At 50.6% G+C, this 17,672-nt stretch overlaps 1 protein-coding gene across 4 annotated transcripts in view; it reads left to right on the forward strand.

Moving 5' to 3' along the window:
- Ssbp3 (single stranded DNA binding protein 3) overlaps positions 1-16,412 on the forward strand; it is a 142,295-nt gene extending 125,883 nt beyond the window's left edge. For 2 of the 4 annotated variants that reach the window (XM_026781887.1, XM_026781888.1), the window contains 9 exons: positions 4,300-4,388; positions 4,966-5,014; positions 5,595-5,630; positions 6,065-6,119; positions 7,324-7,394; positions 13,498-13,576; positions 14,053-14,081; positions 14,177-14,278; positions 14,804-16,412. In XM_026781887.1, the coding sequence (XP_026637688.1) occupies positions 4,300-4,388; positions 4,966-5,014; positions 5,595-5,630; positions 6,065-6,119; positions 7,324-7,394; positions 13,498-13,576; positions 14,053-14,081; positions 14,177-14,278; positions 14,804-14,833 (540 nt within the window). In that variant the 3' untranslated portion in view covers positions 14,834-16,412. The remainder of the gene's footprint in view (positions 1-4,299; positions 4,389-4,965; positions 5,015-5,594; positions 5,631-6,064; positions 6,120-7,323; positions 7,395-13,497; positions 13,577-14,052; positions 14,082-14,176; positions 14,279-14,803) is intronic. The other 2 variants (XM_005353509.2, XM_005353512.3) reach the window with 1 other exon arrangement.
- Positions 16,413-17,672: the final 1,260 nt, after the last annotated feature.

Below are 17,672 nucleotides of genomic sequence, written 5' to 3' on the forward strand. Positions count from 1 at the left end.
ACTAACTATTCCAGAAGTCTCTTTCCTGGCTCCAGAGTGTCACACTGTGTAAGTCTAGCACACTTTCACGAAGAGACAGGGTCCCAGAGTCTGAGATCCCTTGACCTCTTGCCTGGCCACGTCAGTGTACAGGCCTAAAGGTCCTTTGTTCATGCCTAGAGCATGCTGGGTAGTGTGTAAGAATAAATCCCCAAGCCAAATCTCTCTTGAGCAGCCCGGAATCCCCATACCAACTTACTCTGAGACATGAAGCCCTGATGTTGATTTAGTGTTAGGCCAGGGTCATCTAGGATATATCAGAGACTTTTTAGACCCTGTCTTAGTTACTGTTCTATTATTGTGAAGAAACATCATGATCAAGGCAACGTAAAAAGGCAAGCATCTACTTGGGGCTGGCTTACAGTTTCAGAGGGTTAGTCCATGTCATCATGGTGGTGAGTCTGGAGGTGGGCAGGCAAGTATGATACTAGAGCAGTAGCTGATAGCTCACATCTGATCTGCAGGTTACAGGCAGAGAGAGAGACAGAGAGACTGATCCTGCTGTGTGCCCATGCTGTGCCACACCTTCTCAACAAGATGTTCCTACTCCAACAAGGCCACATCTCCTAGTCCTTCCAAATAGTTCCACTAACTGAGAACCACACAATCAAACATGAACCTAGGGGACCTTTCTCTTTCAAACCACCACCTGTCAAGGCTTTGAACTAGAGAGGGCGGACTCTCTTTTTCCCCTGGTACTTTTCTTATTCCCTGGCCGCTGAGGCTACTGCCCAGGCACGGTAATGGATAAGAGAGACTGGCCATAAACTTAGTACTGGGAGAAACTACTCTCTTCAGAGTCAGGAGTTTGACACCGTGTGAGGCAGGGCAAGAGTGGCCATGAACACTGCTATCTTTCTGCACTCTGCCTTCTGACCTGGGCCATCAGGGTCCGGCAGCATAATTAGCACCACTGTATGAGCTGTGCTGAGGCTAGACATAGAGGTAGGACACCTTGTATAATCCCGAGAGAATGCATTTGGCCAGTGACCCCTCGAGAATTTTCAGAAGGAGATGGGAAACCAATATAGCATGGTCGGGGGCTATTTTATAGGTTTCAATACCAGGTAGAGTGGCTTTTGATCATGTATCCTATCTCAGCTCAAAGGAATGAGCAGACAGGCATCATCCAGTCCCTTTCCTCCAGGGCCCATGATGGTTTTTAGCATGCAAAATTACCATCTGGAAAGAGGCAGTACTTCAGTCTAATCCAGTTCCATCTCAAAATCACATATGTTAATGTGAGATAGTGAGTGCCCTATTGTCCGAGATCTGGAGAGTGAGTTGTTAGACAAAGCTCTGTCTTTCAGGGTTTTGGTCAGACGTGGTGAAACAGGTTCAAGACCCTTGGAGACTCAGGGCACCAGCCAACCCCAGGCTACTGCCGTAGCAGTTCCGATGTTTCGGCCAGAGCTAGACTCAGACCGCAATCCTAGTTCGTCTGTGTTTTAACAAGTTCAGACAGAGCATATTCTTGATTCTCCAGGGACAGTCCTGTGATACCTGGAGAAACTGAATCTCCTGGGGCCCTAGACCCAAGGCTGACTCACGCTCAGAGCTTCAGAAGGGCAACTTAATCTTGTGCCGAGCACCCCAGCTAAGTAAGAGGGAGTGAGGCTGGGGAGCCTCCTCTTGCTAGGCACCCTGGCTTAAAGCAGATTAGGTCTGCCTCTCCCTCCCCTCCCCCCACCACCCAGAAAACTGCCTGCATAGCTCCAGGTTCCTCTGCAGATGAATCTAACGATGGTGCATTTGATAGTGCATTTGACAGGCGAAAGTCACCCCCTGAGGGAACTACAGAGAGTCACCAGTCATGTCTCCCACGTCACACTAGTCCAGCAGAGCTGTGGGACAGGTGCTGCTGTGCACCGGCTAGGAGCCAGGAAGGGAGGGAGGCCTTGTGCCCGTGTCCTCCCCGTCACCATGGAGCAGTGCTGAGGAGGGTAGATGGTCAGCTCCTGTTTAGTGCCTAGTCATCTCCAGCAGATCCAGAACCTAGATACTGATCTTCCAGCCCCATGTGGACTTAGTCTCCAAGCCAGGTTTCAGCTCAGCTTCTGGTCCTGCCTTACTCGGTGGGCAAGTGTCTGGCCTTTCTGAGTCTCTAGATTGTCAACTGGAAAGTGGGAGGTATGGAGTGACCCTTTGGGATGTGCCCCTATAGGAGGAAGACTTGCCATAGCTCAGTGCAGGGTGCCACCTTGTTAGCAAGCTGAGTAGGCTTGGTAGGCTTGGAATCCTCTCCCTCTCCTATCTGGGGCAGTTTCTTGGGGTTTCTATTGCTGGGGAGAGACATCATGACCACAGCAACTCTTATAAAGAAAACATTTAATTGAGGGTGGCTCGCTTATAGTTTCAGGGGTTCAGTCTATTATCGTCATGAAGGGGAGCATAGCAGCTTGTTGGAGCTGAGTGCTACCTCTTGCAGGCAATGCAAAGTTGATTGACAGTCACAATGAGGGAAGCTTGAGAAAAAGAGACCTCAAAGCCTGTGCTGCAGTAACACACTTCCTCCAGCAAGGCCACACCCCCTAATAGTGCTACTCCCTTTGAGGGCCATTTTCTCTCAAACCACCATAGGCAGCATGCTGCATGTCTATCTGAATAGCCTTTTGGCCCAAGCTTTGTGCTGTAGTAACATCCTGGCCTCGGTTAGCCCTGGAGCACGAACTTGCCTTTTCTGGGGAGAAAAGCAGGTGTGTAGCTCTGGCACCTGGAAGATCTTTCTCATGGACCAATTCTCACAGACCATAGTGCACTAGCTTCCTGTGAGGGGCAGAATAGGGGTAGAAACATTCCACAGCCACATTGAGGGTAATGGTGGGTCAGCTGCTGTGATCTCAAGTCACCACGCACCCTTTGACTCTACAGACACCTCAGACCCCATCACTTGGCAATCAGCATGGCTCCCTGTAAAGCTAGAGGCACCTGAGCTCCTTGTTGCTATTTTGTAGACAAAACAGGGCTGTGGTCCTGGCAGAGCCTGGCACAGGCCGCTGTTCTGGCTTAGCATGCGGCCATTCTGCCCCTTCGGTGCCTCACTTCAATAATCTCCGGGGGAGCCACCGTGGCTGCTGAGCCTCCATGTGCACATAAGACACACGTCACAGCTTTGTCCTCCGTAGTGAGAGCTGTCATTTATGCAGTTGCCTGTGGACTCCGCATACCGTGCAGGGTATCTGCCCAGCGCAGGCCTGGGGAGTGAGGCTCTGTGTAAACTGGCTGCAGCCTGCCCTCCCTGTAGACCCCACTCCTTGCCAGGCATCTGGGTATCAGTGTCTGTATCTTCCGTACTCACAACCTCAGTGGGTGACCGAGCAGAAGACAGGCTCCTCCGTCGTGACGTTTGGGAGACAGTCCTTTGGGAAGACCTGTTTTCAGCCCAGTGTTAACCTCTATGCTTGTCTGACCCAACACTGTCCCCTGGCTTTGCCTCCTTCTGTCAGAGGTTTTGGGAGAGATCCAGGAGGCTTATGGGTGAGAACCTGGCCTGCCATTTGCTAGCTGATTCTGGCCAGCCGCTCACTCTTAGCCCTCCAGCCTCTTCGTTTGTAAGGGGAACTAGCTTCAGAGTATTATGCCGAGGACAGAGCAGACTCAGTAAGAGGGTTGTGTGCACAGCAATAGGGTTTGCTCTGTCGTCGGCATCCCGCTAGCCTACTTCTCCTAGATGCCGGGCAAGGGCGGTGCCCAAGCGTATAGTTGGTGCAGGTTGTTCTCTTCTCTGGCAGTTTCTGTGTTAGCCATTGAACACCTTGGGTTGTAGAGTTAGGGTGTAGCCATGGAGACAGTGTCCTGATGTAAGAAGGCCCTTAGAGTCTAGCAGGATGGGAGGGATGGTCATGTGGGGGAAGAGTGTTGAGTATCTTGAGGTTAGTGGAATGGTGGCTGAGGTCCTCTGTTGTCATCTCCCTCAGAGTCCACGTGGCCCCTGTCACCAATCAGCGGTGGACCTGGTACCGAGTCAGCCCTTCTACCTGCTGAGCTGTGGGAAGGGGCAAACAGCAGCTTACTGAACAAACCCTTTTTAGGGAATAACATGTTGAACACCCCCCCCCCCGCACCCCCTGAAAACGCATTGACTGTCGTGACTGTCCCTCTGTGCTGGCTTGTTGTCATTGTGGTCCCTGTCACTTGATCCCCATCCTTTCTGAAAGAATATATGATTTTTTTTCTCATCAGGTTGTCTTCACAGACTAACCCTCTCCCTTATATTCTGTGTTTGTCTCCCCTCCCCGGTTCCCCTTCTCCTTCTCATAGACTGACCCTTGGTTATCGTTGCAGAATTACGGCAGCGGCATGAGACCACCACCCAACTCCCTCGGCCCCGCCATGCCTGGGATTAACATGTAAGGCAAAAAGGCCCTGGCCAGTGCCTCAGGGCCTATGGCCTCCCCACTCATGTTGGAACCCCAGAAGACTCCTAAGAGTCACTGGTGCCTCTCAGGACCTCAGTTTCCTCATCCTTAGGATGAAAACTCTGCCTTACACAGTGTCGTGTGCCAGGCGCACTGTTGGGCATACTCATTATCTTCAGGCTACACCTGCAAGGCGTGGTTATTCCCCGCCTGTGACGTCACTGAGGCACAGAGAGGTAGAATGACTTCCTCAGGCTTGCACAGCTTCAATGGCTGATCTAAGATTTAACCCCTCATCTCTAGTGCTTGTATGAGAATCTGGGGCCTATCTTTCTAGGGAAAAGCAGAAAGACTTTATATATCATTTTATAAATATGTAATTTACAAGTTTTACATAAAGTGTGAAGGAGTGTGTGAGTCTCCAGCCATGGGGCTACCTGTCACCACCCCAGAGTCAGGTGGCCTCTGGGACTTCTGCGCTGATGTCAGCCTGCTCCTCTGCCCCTGCTGGCTCCATCTGTAGAGTCTCTAGCATCACTTTGATTGTTTCCGTCTCTCCTTCTCTCAGGGGCCCAGGAGCTGGCAGACCCTGGCCCAATCCCAACAGTGCTAACTCAGTGAGTATCCAGGTCTGGTGGGGCACCGTTATCCAGGAAGAGGTTCTGGGCACAGGGTAAATCCTGTCTCCAGGAAGGTGTCAGGATGGAGAAGTACAGGGGGATTCCACCTTATGCCTCTGAGAAGAAGGCACCTGTGGGTGGAGCCCTTGGGCAGTGTGCTGGGATCCTCGAAGGTGGTCCTGCCCTGCAGAAGCTCATGGGTACTAGCTGAGAGCCTGGGCTTCAGGTGCATCATTTGTTGAGGGAAGAGGATTTTGGTTTTAACACTGAGGCAGATGATTGAAGGCTCAGTGCAGACAAGCTGGGAAGAGGGGTGGGTGTGGGTGTTGCTCTCTTCCACCCTCCCAAAAGGAAGGTCTCCTGGAACTGTCCTGACCTATTGGAAAACAAGGCCAATCCCCAGGACCACTGCATTGTGGCCTCACTCCTGTCTCAGACTGCTTCCGGAAACTTGCCGGGTTACTAATTAACTGGGGCCCCATGCCTCTCATAAGAGTGGGTTTGGAAGTGAAAGGGCACAATACTTGTCTGCCAGGGAAGGCAGCCCCAATACATGGCTCCTCAATCTTCTTTCCAGATCCCGTACTCCTCCTCCTCACCCGGTACCTATGTGGTAAGTGCAGCTGCGGGTTTTGACTACCTAGTGCCAATGACCAACTACTGCCCGGCAGGAGAGCCCAAGATCCAAATTGCCAGGGCTTTCGCTATCAGTGTTTAGGTACTTGTACAGGCCCGGAGTGGTCCAAATTTCTCCAGAGCTGACCCAGAAGGGGTCTCCTTCTGAGCGGCTGCCCAGCAGATTACTCCCATAGTGCCTCTGGCTTTCACTAGTAACTATGTGTTCACCCTCCACTGGTGCCTCTTGACTTGAGAGGAGGATGTGTAAGTCCAGCTTCCTTCAGGCTTGCATGCTCCAGTTCTGAGTTCTAGAGACACATGCTCAGCCCTGGAAGGTGCCAGGCTTGCCTGGGCACTGGTAGGTAGCATAGCAGCCTCCCAAGCTCTTATCACCACAGATTACTGATGACAGCTTTTATCTCATCTCAGGGACCCCCTGGTGGTGGCGGCCCTCCAGGAACCCCCATCATGCCTAGTCCTGCGGGTAAGATACCTTGAGGGGAAAGAAAAGCCCAGTGGGAGTGGGGTGCCATGGCCTGAGGGCTCTGTTGCAGAGCCGATCTTTCAGCCACTGCTTTCTGAGCAGTGTATCCTCTGTCAGGCACTGACATCTAGGGATGGGATTTAAGGGCCCTGCGCCCTTTGACATCACTAACCCATGGTGTGGCCTCTGTCGGGTGATCCACCTTGTGCTCCCTTACACTGCTTAGTGAAGAACAAGGCCAAGGCTGAGCCAAGGTCAGAAACAACAAGGTTTCTTTACCCTAGATGACCCAGAAAGGGTCTTTGGGGCCCCCCGCAACTTGGGGCACACACACATTCCCCATGAAGTTCCAGATCTCTAGACTTCTTTCTGGTCCTCTGTGTAAGAGATCTCCTTTCCCTGTTTCTTTCATCTGGAGAGGGCATGTGCCCGCGAGGGCAGGTGCACACATGCACACACACACAGTCACAATTATCTGTCTACTCGCTAAGAATAGCACTGCAGTGAGCCGGAAGGAGTGTGCAGCACACATCCCCTACCCAGCCCAAAATAGAGGGAGAATTTCTGCTCCTGAGAGAGCACTGCTAACTTATTTCCTGAGGAGACTTTCCTGGCTGGGCGGGGAGTGGCCGGAGCCTCCCCTTCCAGCTCCCTATAAAGGAAATCTGCTCAGCTGCAGGGGTGGAGCTGACTGCAGCCACAGCCGGCTCCCGCTCCAGCTCCCCCTCTGCAGCATTGATGAGCGGCGTGACCTACATTCAGACTGGGTCACGTTAACCCACTCCGTATGTTAATGCGTCCCCAGCCCCATCCCTGTCTCCTTCCTACCCCTCAGCCTAGCAGAGTGGTTCTGGGTAACTTGCTGCATTTTCTTTCCCTGGGTGGAGCTGAGCGAGAGCACAGGTATGTCCTTGTGTCCTTGCTAGGCCTGTGGAACGAATCTGAAGTCCCCTGTGCTATACCTGCCCTGCTACCCAGATACCCTGAAATTCTTGGGTTTGTGGTTGAGTGGTTTTCACAGTTGAATTTTCTGTGATTAAAAACTTGGTGAATCTTCATTAAATACAAATTACCCAGAAGATGGTGATACTTAGAAGAAATTTTAGGTGATAAAATACCAAAGAATGAGTTCAAGTGCCACGAGTTTGTTTTAATTAAGAAATGAATTAATCACTTCAACTATACGGTTTCCACTATTCTACAGATTCAACAAATTCCAGTGACAACATCTACACAATGATTAATCCTGTGCCGCCTGGAGGCAGCCGGTCCAACGTGAGTCTGCTTTCTGCTCATTTCCATACCAGATACCATAACAAATCATAATTAACTTCATCAGCTGAGGGGAAAGCAAGTGTAATTGATTTCAGCCATTTGTTACCAAAGATGAATAAAATAAACCATCAGAAAAGTGATTACCTCTTGGGCAAGTCAGTCCTCATCTTATCACTAGTGGAGATGGGGAGGGGCCAGGGTTCACCCTCTGGTCAGGTGTGAGGATTCTGGCAAGGGAAAGCACCAGGCTGCAGGGCGCTCTGACTTAGTCCCCATTCTCCTGACTGGCTGTGCCACCTTGGAGTTCTGTCTCCCATCTTCCCTGTCTCTTGAGCATTATAGCTGAGGGGGAAACCTGAGGTGTGTCTTGGGGACCCGCCTCACCCAGTCAGTGCCTACATGGCAGCTGCTTGCCTCTACTCTGCGTCTTCTCATCCAGAATTCCACCTGCCCTGCTTCTCGTGTGCCTGTCCCCAGTGCCACCTTCCCTAAGCATGCTATGTGGGACTGCTGTACAGACAGGTCATCGTCCCACTCACCTCTGGAAGGAGGAGATGAGCTGGTCTAGTGTGGGTTCTGGGGTGCCCTGCCCAATGCCCAAGATAATACAGGAATCACCTCAGGTGTCCGATTTCCATGTACAGGCTGCCCTGCACTGAAGACAGCACACATTTGTCTGTCTGTTTGTTGATGAGGAACGAGTCTAGGACCTTGTGCACAGTAAGCACGTGCCCTCCTCCTGGGCTGTGCCACCAACACTAGGTACTGAATACATTCCATCTCCCCAGCAGCCCTCCAGAGGTCATGCTCTTTGGCCTGTTTCCTTAGCCAGGGCCATGTGTTGAATAAATATAGGGAAGTCTCTATTATACAGGCCTCCCTCCCACCCACTAGCCTTGTTGCTCCTCACTGGGGTTGTGATTCATCCATCTAGATATTAGTAGTAAAAGCTCTGTATGCTGAGATACCCCAGGCATAAGTCCTGTGTCATAACGTGAGCGGTGAGTGGTGATGGTTGAGTGGAAAGAGTACCACACAGAGGCCCACTGCACGGTGGAAACCACTGTGGTTGAGTCAGATGGACACGGCTTAGATCATCTGTCACCTGCAGTCACCGTCATTGTATTTTCCCAGCCTGTGGATGCCGATGGGCATCACTCGGGCTGTGTTTTCCTAAGGGCTGTGGCGCCAGGGCACGGCCCCTCTCTCCCTGCTACTGCAGTTCACTCTCCAGTTTGCATTAAGGTGGTACTGGGTTTGCCTTTGCCACTGTGAATACTGTGACCATGTGCTTAAGAGCTGAGGTCATTGAAACTACGAACCGTGACAATGCCAGCTCCAGTGTGAGCCAGACAGCACAAAAGAGAAAGCTAAATAACCCTCATTCTTTTGACAGGTTTAAAGGCACAGAACTTGATGAGGACATTCAAGAGCATTACACTGTGTGTAGACTTCTGGGTGGTCAGGGAGGGGTGGAGAAGCTCACTCTCCCTAAGGTTCCTTCTGAACCGAGAGCTCTATTTCTTCTTTGGAGTGATTCAGGTGTCCAGTCAAAAACAGTGACCCCCAAGTTACCATGAGCGTACACTTGAGTGAGCACAGCCATCACCCCATTCCCTGATTGCACTGTAAATGACACAGGTGTGTTCAGATCTAGTGGTTGAAACAAAGTCCTATGTGTAAACCAAAGGGAAGGGATTTTTGATAACTTTAGATGTCCCAGCCCTTGGGCACAGCTGTGTTCTTCACAGTACGCCAGTGACACTGCAGATCGTTGTAATACAAGACTGCATACCGAGTGTGCAGCTCAGGGTTAGAGCCGCTGCCTCAAATGCAGGAGACCCTGGGTTCCATCCCCAACACCACCAAGAAAACAAAACAAAAGACAACTCCTGGTAGCTCTGTTAATTTAAGAGCTGAAATTCTACATTATCTTGATTTCCATGAGGCTTTTAATGGAACTGCAGAAAGCAGAACTGTTTCCTTATTAAATCCAGCTTGAGTTTGTTCATTGATCTGCATGTCCAGCAAACAGCTTTAGTATCACTCATGGAAGATCCATGAAACCTCACCAGTGAAGGGAGGCAGCCCTTACTCCTGTGCCTTCACGATGCTGCCGTTCAGGTCATTTGTAGCTTTATAAAAGAACGTCATGCAAATTTTACTTCATAGAAATAGAGAATACCAGCTAGGTGGTGGTGGCTCATGTCTTTAATCTCAGCACTTGGGAGGCAGAGGCAGGTGAATCTCTGTGAGTTCGAGGTCAGCCTGCTCCACAGAGGAACCAGGACAACCAGAGCTGTTACACAAAGAAACCATACCTCAAAAAGTAAAAAGAAGGGAGGGAAGGAGGAAAGAAATGAATGGAGATACCAGCTGGGCATGGTGGCACATACCTTTAAACCCAGCAGTTGAGAGGTGGAGGCAGGTGGAACTCTGTTCGAGGCTAATCTGATTTACTCACAGAAAACCCTGTCTCAGCCTCCCTCTCCCCCCTCACCCCCCGTACACACTTTCTTCCCAAATAATAGGATGCCTCTGTTGGATGCCTGTAAAGTGACAGTCTCATCTCTGGCAACCACAGAAAAGTTGTTAAGCGCTGCCTTTAAAAACTCAGTATTTTTGCTGGGCAGTGGCAGTGCCTGCCTTTAGTCCCCACACTCGGAGACAGAGGAAGAGGCAGGCAGGTCTATAAAGTGAGTTCCACGACACCAAGGGCTATGCAAAGAAACCCTGTCTCAAAAAAACTCAAATATCAAAACAAAAAAACCACACACCGCAATATTTTGCTGAGTATGGTGGCAGTGCCTGCCTTTAATCCCAGCTCTCAGGAGACGAGCATGCAGATACCTGAGCGAGGTCAGCTGGGTCTACAAAGTGAGTTCTAGGAAAGCCAGAGTCACACAGAGAAACCAAACCAGCTAAACAGCATCACCCCACAACTCACAGTTTCTAAGATGAGACAAGGTGGTAAGGTGGCTCACACCTAAAATCCTAGCACTCGAGGAGGCAGGGAGGCAGGAAGATTGCCATGTGTTCTAGGCCAGCATAGGCAACGTAACAAGTGTGGGATCAGCCAGGGCTGTAGAGTGAGAACCGCATCTCAAAACACAAAAACAAGAAGGATACCCGCGTTTGGTCAGGAAGGGTGAGAAAAGGAAGGTGTGTGTGCTCACCTGGACGGCCACGCTAACCTCACACCAGAGAAAGAATGGCTTCGTTTTTCAGAAATGAGGCTGCAGGAGAACTTAGAAAATGCCATGGTCAAGGGCAGCCAAGTTAAACAAGAATTCAACTAGGATCTCACAAGTTAAAGTATCCTCATGTGAAAAAGAGCTTTAATTGAGCAGACGTCTGTCCTGTGTGTGCTAGTGTGTAGGAGTGCTGGCCGTCACAGCCCAGTGGTAGAATGGAAGGTCAGACAGAAACATTGTTGGAAATACGGTGTCCTCACACATGACATCTCTTCAGACAACCCAAATGCTAACTGCTACTGATAACTGGTCGGTCGTTTTAAGGAACGGTGTTTCTGTATTAGAAAGTCAACCAGCATAGACTAAAGGGGTGGAGCTGGGACAGGTGGCACACAGGCACGCAGACAAGGTGGCCTCCCTCACACCAGCACAGAGAAACAGGCTTGAGCACTGGGAGATGGGCTTGCTGTGCATGTGTTCAGGCTCCCAGAACACCTGGGCTTTGTTGTTTGTTTGTTTGTTTGTTTGTTTGTTTGTTAAGCTGGACCATGCGCGTGTCTGTACTCCCAGCAGATGAGCAGAGAGCAGAGTTCGCAGTCAGGCTCCAGGCTCAGTGAGAGACTCCTCACCATGACTTCCTGGTGTCCATGTGCACATGCACACATTCACCTCCACAGGTGTATGTACAGAAACGTGTACACACACCCATACACATAATTAAAAATAAAAATTACCCCTCCCCCAATTTAAACCAGGTGCATTGGCGCGTGCCCGTAGATATAACTGCTGGATGCTGAAGCAGGAACATGACTTGATCCCAGGAATTCAAGGCAACTAGTGTTGAGTCATCTCAAGAGGGGACAAGGAGAAGGTTATACAAAACCCACAGAATGGAGGAAATATACCCAATAAAAGATTGAAATTCAAAATATAGAAGGAACTCTGACAACTCAGTAATAAGCAGACATCCTAATTTAAAAGTGGGACAAATAACTTAATAGATGTTTCTCCATAAGCACATGAAGACGCTGTTAAGAAATGTGGGTTAAGACACGGTGAGGTAGCAGGACAGGAGGATGGCTGTGATCAGAAGCCTGGCAGTGACTGATGCTGAGGCTGAAGTAGCAGAAGGAACCCTCATCCGCCACTGATAGGAATGTCACATGGTGCAGTTGCTAAGGAGGGCAGAGAGACTGTGTGGCCCAGCATGTCCACTCAGGTGCCCTGAACTGGAAACACCTGGCCATGGAGCTGAGCGTGAAACCACCCTGAGTCTGTGGTGAACAGATGTATATGGCAGAGTTCTGCCCTGGACTTCGGTCCATAAGAATAAACACAGTACATATTTGAGCAAGAACATGAGGGAGCCTTGGAAACGTGCTAAGAGATTAACACTAGCCACTGAAGGCCGTGGGGTGCCGTGTCTGGAATAGGCAAATCCATAGAAACGAAACAGACTGACCATTGCTGGGCTGAGGGTCAGGGAGATGGAAGAGTCCTAGAGTTGATTTGGAGTTCCCCAACCCTAAACACAATGGATCAGTTGTATGAGGTATGAATGTTTGTATGTTATTAAGCAGTAGGTGGAAATACATAATAACAAAATTACCTGATCTGGAGACAGATGAGTTAGTGTAAGTTTTGATCCAGCGCTTGGGAGGCCTAGGTAGTCGTGTCCCTGAGTTTAAGGGTAGCCAGTGTTACATATGCCCAGTATGTAAAAAAAATGACCAAAAAAACAAAATTTATTTTTATGTATTGGTCATATCTGTGTTAGAATAATGGCATGTGTTTGTTTGTGTATGTGATGTATGTATTATGTTAGCAACTTTGGATGATTTTTGGTCTGGGACAGCCATGTCCTAGGAGCCTAATAAGGTGACCACCCCTTCATCTTTGTATCATTTGGGTTAATTAGCATGAATTTGGCTGCTTCACTGTTCCTGGTAAAGGGAGTGACTTATACCCAGCCCCTGCACACATCAGCTCTCCATGCCGCCTCCTGTACCATGGTCGGTTGCCCACACAGCAATTCTGGAATGGCTTCTGCCATCTGTTTTGTCTGCCCAGGTTCCATTCATTTCTGCTAAAGCTTTGCCACCTCCTCCATGCAGCCCATTCTGATTTCCCTGCAGTCTATGGCTGTGTTTAGAACTCAGCTGGCCACTCTTGCTGCATGGCTGTGAGCTGCTTCTCCTGGGGCTCTGACACAGGTGTGACCCAGCAGTTCCCCCTCTGTCACTTCTTATCCAGTCAGCATCACAGGTCCTGGCTTCAGGCTAGACTCCTTGGTAACCCAGGACCATGAGATGTGGCCTTGCAGACAGGATGGCGTGGAGTAGATTCTTCACCGCTGCCCCTGAGACGTCCCATGTCTGAGGGACAGCCCATAATAGGCTGCCCTGCTCCACTCTCAGCTTCTCCTCTGCCCCAGGAGATCTGTGCAAAGCATTTGCTATGCTCTGCTTCAGTTTTCTCACCTGTACAATGCAGATGACAATCTTCAGTCATGTGGTCTGGCCTGTGCAGTCAGACGAGATTCATTCCTGTGCAGTAATGGCTGCTGAACCAGATCCCTAACCAAACACTGTGAGGAGGTCTGAGACACCGGCTAGCTGGCTGTGTGTGGAACCTGGCGGCTTTGGTCTGGGTCCTTTCCCCTGAGTTGGCTCGTTTGACTGATAAATAAAACCAGGTCCCTCCATTGGGCAATCCCCAGGGTGAAGACAAGGAACCTGTTCTAGTCACCCAGGCACCCAGTGCTTAAGTCTGCACAAGAAGACCACCACCCTGGAGCATCCTTGGTGGTACTTCTAAGCAGCTGGGTCCCAAGTCCTGAGCCTTTCAGGGAAGCAGGACAGAAGTGCAAAGGACCTGGGTCTTCTAACCATCCTCTGCTTCCCCCACAGTTTCCAATGGGTCCTGGCTCAGATGGCCCGATGGGAGGCATGGGCGGCATGGAGCCACACCACATGAATGGATCCTTAGGTAAGCCCGCACCTACACATGGCTCCACTCCGCCTCAGCTCCTGGGTCCCTTGGGACAGTGTTCGTCATGACTAGGCTCCTAGAAGGTCCTGAGCAAATGTTCCTGCCTACACTGAGGTGACCTCCCATGTACAGAGCCAGAAAGCAAAGGGTCCTCAGAGGATGGAGAACACACACAGAAGCGCAGACCAGCAACTAAGCGGGCCAGGCATGGGGACACATGTTACTGTAGTATAGCACGCAGGAACCTGAGACGGGAGGATCACAAGTTTCAAACTAGCCTGAAATATTCTACTACAGGTGTATAAGTGAGACCCGAGAAAGCTAGAGCTGGGCACATGATCTCTGACCTCCTCCAGTGTGTACTCGTGTGTACACACACACACATGAAAACAGTACCTACATATACTCAACACACACACCCTGAAGGAAGGAAAGAAAGGAATGCCCTGACTTGGCCTCTTCTTCCCTTTTAGGATCAGGAGACATAGATGGACTTCCAAAAGTGAGTGATGCTTATTGTCCCCTCCCTCAGTATCACCTTCTCTGTTAGGTCAGGTTGTTGGGGACACGGACTCACCTCCTCATCTCTTCCCACAGAATTCTCCTAACAACATAAGTGGCATTAGCAATCCTCCAGGCACCCCCCGAGATGACGGCGAGCTAGGAGGAAACTTCCTCCACTCCTTCCAGAACGACAATGTAAGTTCCCAGAGCCCCTGACTCTTGTAGTATTTGGGTCCCGGGAGTTCCCTTAGGCCTGAGGACCCTGGAACTGCTTTTCCTGCCACCTGGTCCTTCCGGGGGTGGGGGTGCGGGTGCTGTGTGAAGGCTGGAAGCCTTCAGCATCCATAAACAGAAACTGCTGGGAAAGCTCTGAGCTGAATTGGTCAGGCAACACCGGCCCATGGGATCGTGCAAGCAGGAATTTCCTGGGCCCTCGGTGCACAGGGGCCAGGTGAATTTCTGTGTTCATATTCATTGATGAAAACAGCTTCGGAGAACCCCAGACTGTTGCTAGTTCACAGCACCCTCCAGGAACCTGGACTCAATAAATTCCAGTACCCTACTGTCTTGGTTTCCCTAAGAAACTTGACTCTAAGGAATACGAACTAGAGGCCAGAGTTTAGACTGGTCCCAGAGGAGTCACCTAGCCCCTGCATCCTTGGCTTCACCCTGTCCTCCCCTCCCCACCTGACAGCCCCCCAACCCTGCTTCTCCCCGCAGTATTCTCCAAGCATGACGATGAGTGTGTGACCCCCGCTCCAAGACGCTGAGAGCCGGCATTGCAGGCAGAAGATGCCAGAAATATGCAAGAAGAAGTGAGGTGTCGATACCAGGAGCTGGGGGAGGGTGTCTCCTGCTCCCCTCCACCCCTCCCATCCACTCCCCCACCTTTCCCAATTTTAGTTTCATGCAATAAAAAGGCCAAACTTTTTATTCCATAAAACATGAAGGACAAAAACTCAAAAAATGTATTTCAAGTCAGCAATCAGAAAAATCCTACCCTCTCCTCACCCTAAAGGACCTTTCTGTACATGACACTTTTTGTTTGTTCGTTTGTTTGTTTGGGATTTTATCGTTGTTGGGATTTTTAATTTGTTTTTGGGGGGTTTCTTTTAGGGAAAAAAATTTTTTTAATGGAAGCTTCTAGCAAGCCCTACACCCACCCCACTCTTTGCTTTCTTCTTTAAAAAAAAAAGGAACAAAAAAAAGGAAAAAGAAAAAAAAGGCCAAAAAAAAAAAGGGAAGAAAAACCCGCAAGCCCTGCCATGTGTCCTACCACCAGAAAGCTAGTCTAGGTGTGCGATGCCACACTGACTTTGTAGCCATCTAATAATAATAATAAACTGGACAGTTTACAACCGGTGGTCCCTTTCAAAGGCTGTCTGGGGAGAAGGAAGAGTCCACCATTTCCACGTGGGCCTTTGGGGTTTGCACTGGGCGAGGAGACTGGCCATCACAACACACCGGCACCCCTGTGGCCATAGCGCCCAGAGCCCCCAACCTGCTGTCGCCTAACAGAGACCATCGCTGTGACCCAGCATACACACTGTTCCCGGATGGCTGCCTCTTCAGACCTCGTGCCCGGCCACTGGGGCCTCCAGCCCTCGGTCCCCACCGCTCTTGGCAAGACTCCTGCTGGCTGGGTTGGAGAGGCCCCACCCACAGAATGGCTGTGATCTGGGACATGGAACTGGCCTCCACGTTCTGGTCCCTAAGATCCTCACATAGTGCGCACAGGCAGGGCGGGCTGAAGTGGTTTTCTTTTTTTTTCTTTTTTTTTTTCTTTTTTCTCCTGTTTGTCATTTTTCAAAGATGGGTATTGGTTAGAATCGCTCTGTATTTGCTTGGAACTGGATGGACAGACTTCGGCATCGCTGTGGGGGTGGGGGGAGCACCAGCAACCAAACAGACGCTGTCTCTGGTCCTGTTTTTATTTTCAAAAACCTACAAACCTGATGGTGGAGCTGTCCCCTCCTAGGAGGGTGACTTGGCTGCCCTGGCCTCGCCCTGGCAACCTCCGTGTCTTGCCCCAGACACTGAATTCTTTGTACATTTACACCGTCCTCGTGCCCCACCCACCCTTGTAGCTGGTCTTTGTTTTCTTACCTCCCCTTTCTGACCCATGTATATCATATTCTGTGAGATACCATCTGCCTGAAAAAAGACCTTGTGCGGATTCTTGGGAACATTGTAGCTGTTTCTGTGTTTTTTCTTACCTTGTAGTCTGGTTCTGAATTATGAGAGGAAAAAAAAAGTAATTATGATACATTGTAGTTTGTGTACGATATATGTTGATAACGTTTTATTAAAGGGACATCTTTTTTCCGCAGCCCTTCCTGACATGTTTGGGGGGAGCCCGGGTAGGAGCTGGTGATACTGATCAGGAAGGAGAGTGTGGGCCTGGCACCTGAGACTTCTTCCTTGCCCGCCAGGCACCTGCTGCCTTTCCCTGGGCCTGAGTTCAATGCTTAATGTAGCGGCCTTGGAAGTGGGGTTGGGACAGGTGGGCACCAGTTACCTCAAACCCTTGGCGGTTTGTCTTGTTAACAGCTTCCATGCCCAAAGTCCCTGACATGTCTGGGATTATTGGGTAATAGGAAAGTCTGTAGGTGTTTGGCTATTGGGAGGTTGATTCTCTCCCCCCCCCCCATTTCTTTTTTTAAATCTCCCAGGCAGGACTAAGAGTCGGAAAGGCAAGGATTAGGCGCCAGGCGAAGGGTTTTGGAAGTGATCCAGACTGACCTGTAGCTTACAGAGGGGCTGTAGAGAATGGGGTGGGGTGGGGGCTGGTGGTTGCCAGTGTCAGAAAATATAACTGAAGTCCTGGGTACATCCTCTGGGGGTGGGGGCAGGGATGGCCAGTGCTTGAACCAAGTGCTCTCCACTTTCGCAAGAACCTCAGAACCAGGTTGTAATTCTGACTGTTGGCATCTTGCTACCGTCACTCCTTCGGACATGACCGAGGGTATGTAGATTAGTTTGTGACTGACTTTGATGTCTTCATCGAGGCACTAACAACAGTGCCTCAGGAGTGACCTCTGCCAGCTCACCCTTGGAAGGGTGGTGTGACGGGGAGGAGCTGGGACGCCCTAGGTTCAGTCTTAGGCTTTTCTCCGCTGCTGCTGACTGTTGGGAAGCATCCCTTTGGACCAGTGGGTGATGCAGGCTGTGGCACTCACACCGGCAACTGTGAAGAGGTTTGCTACAGTCCCTCATTCATGCTTCCAGAGCTGTGGGTGCCGTGTGGGAGAAGCCATCTCGGGGCTGCCGCGGGGAGAGGCCACCGGCGTTGCTTTCTTTTCCCACAGCCCATGGCCACCCAGGACCTGGTCTTCCTTCACCAGAGTCTTGTCATTGCCTTGTTCAGGTTTAACCAAGACTTTTAGGGCTGGGCCAGGTCACGGCCCTGAGCAGCATGAATCCCAGAGGAGGGAAGGATTGAAGCTCAGGCAGGAGCAGAGGAGTCAGTCTGCAGTCTCCCCAGCTGGGTCACCAGAGCAGCCTCTGCTTCTCTTCGGGTCCTCATGTCTCTAAGGGTCGCTGGCCTGGCTGGAGAGACCTGTCCCTGAGGCAGAAGAGCTACCCTCAG

The sequence above is a fragment of the Microtus ochrogaster genome, chromosome 10 (assembly GCF_000317375.1).
Source record: "Microtus ochrogaster isolate Prairie Vole_2 chromosome 10, MicOch1.0, whole genome shotgun sequence".
Taxonomy (NCBI): domain Eukaryota; kingdom Metazoa; phylum Chordata; class Mammalia; order Rodentia; family Cricetidae; genus Microtus; species Microtus ochrogaster.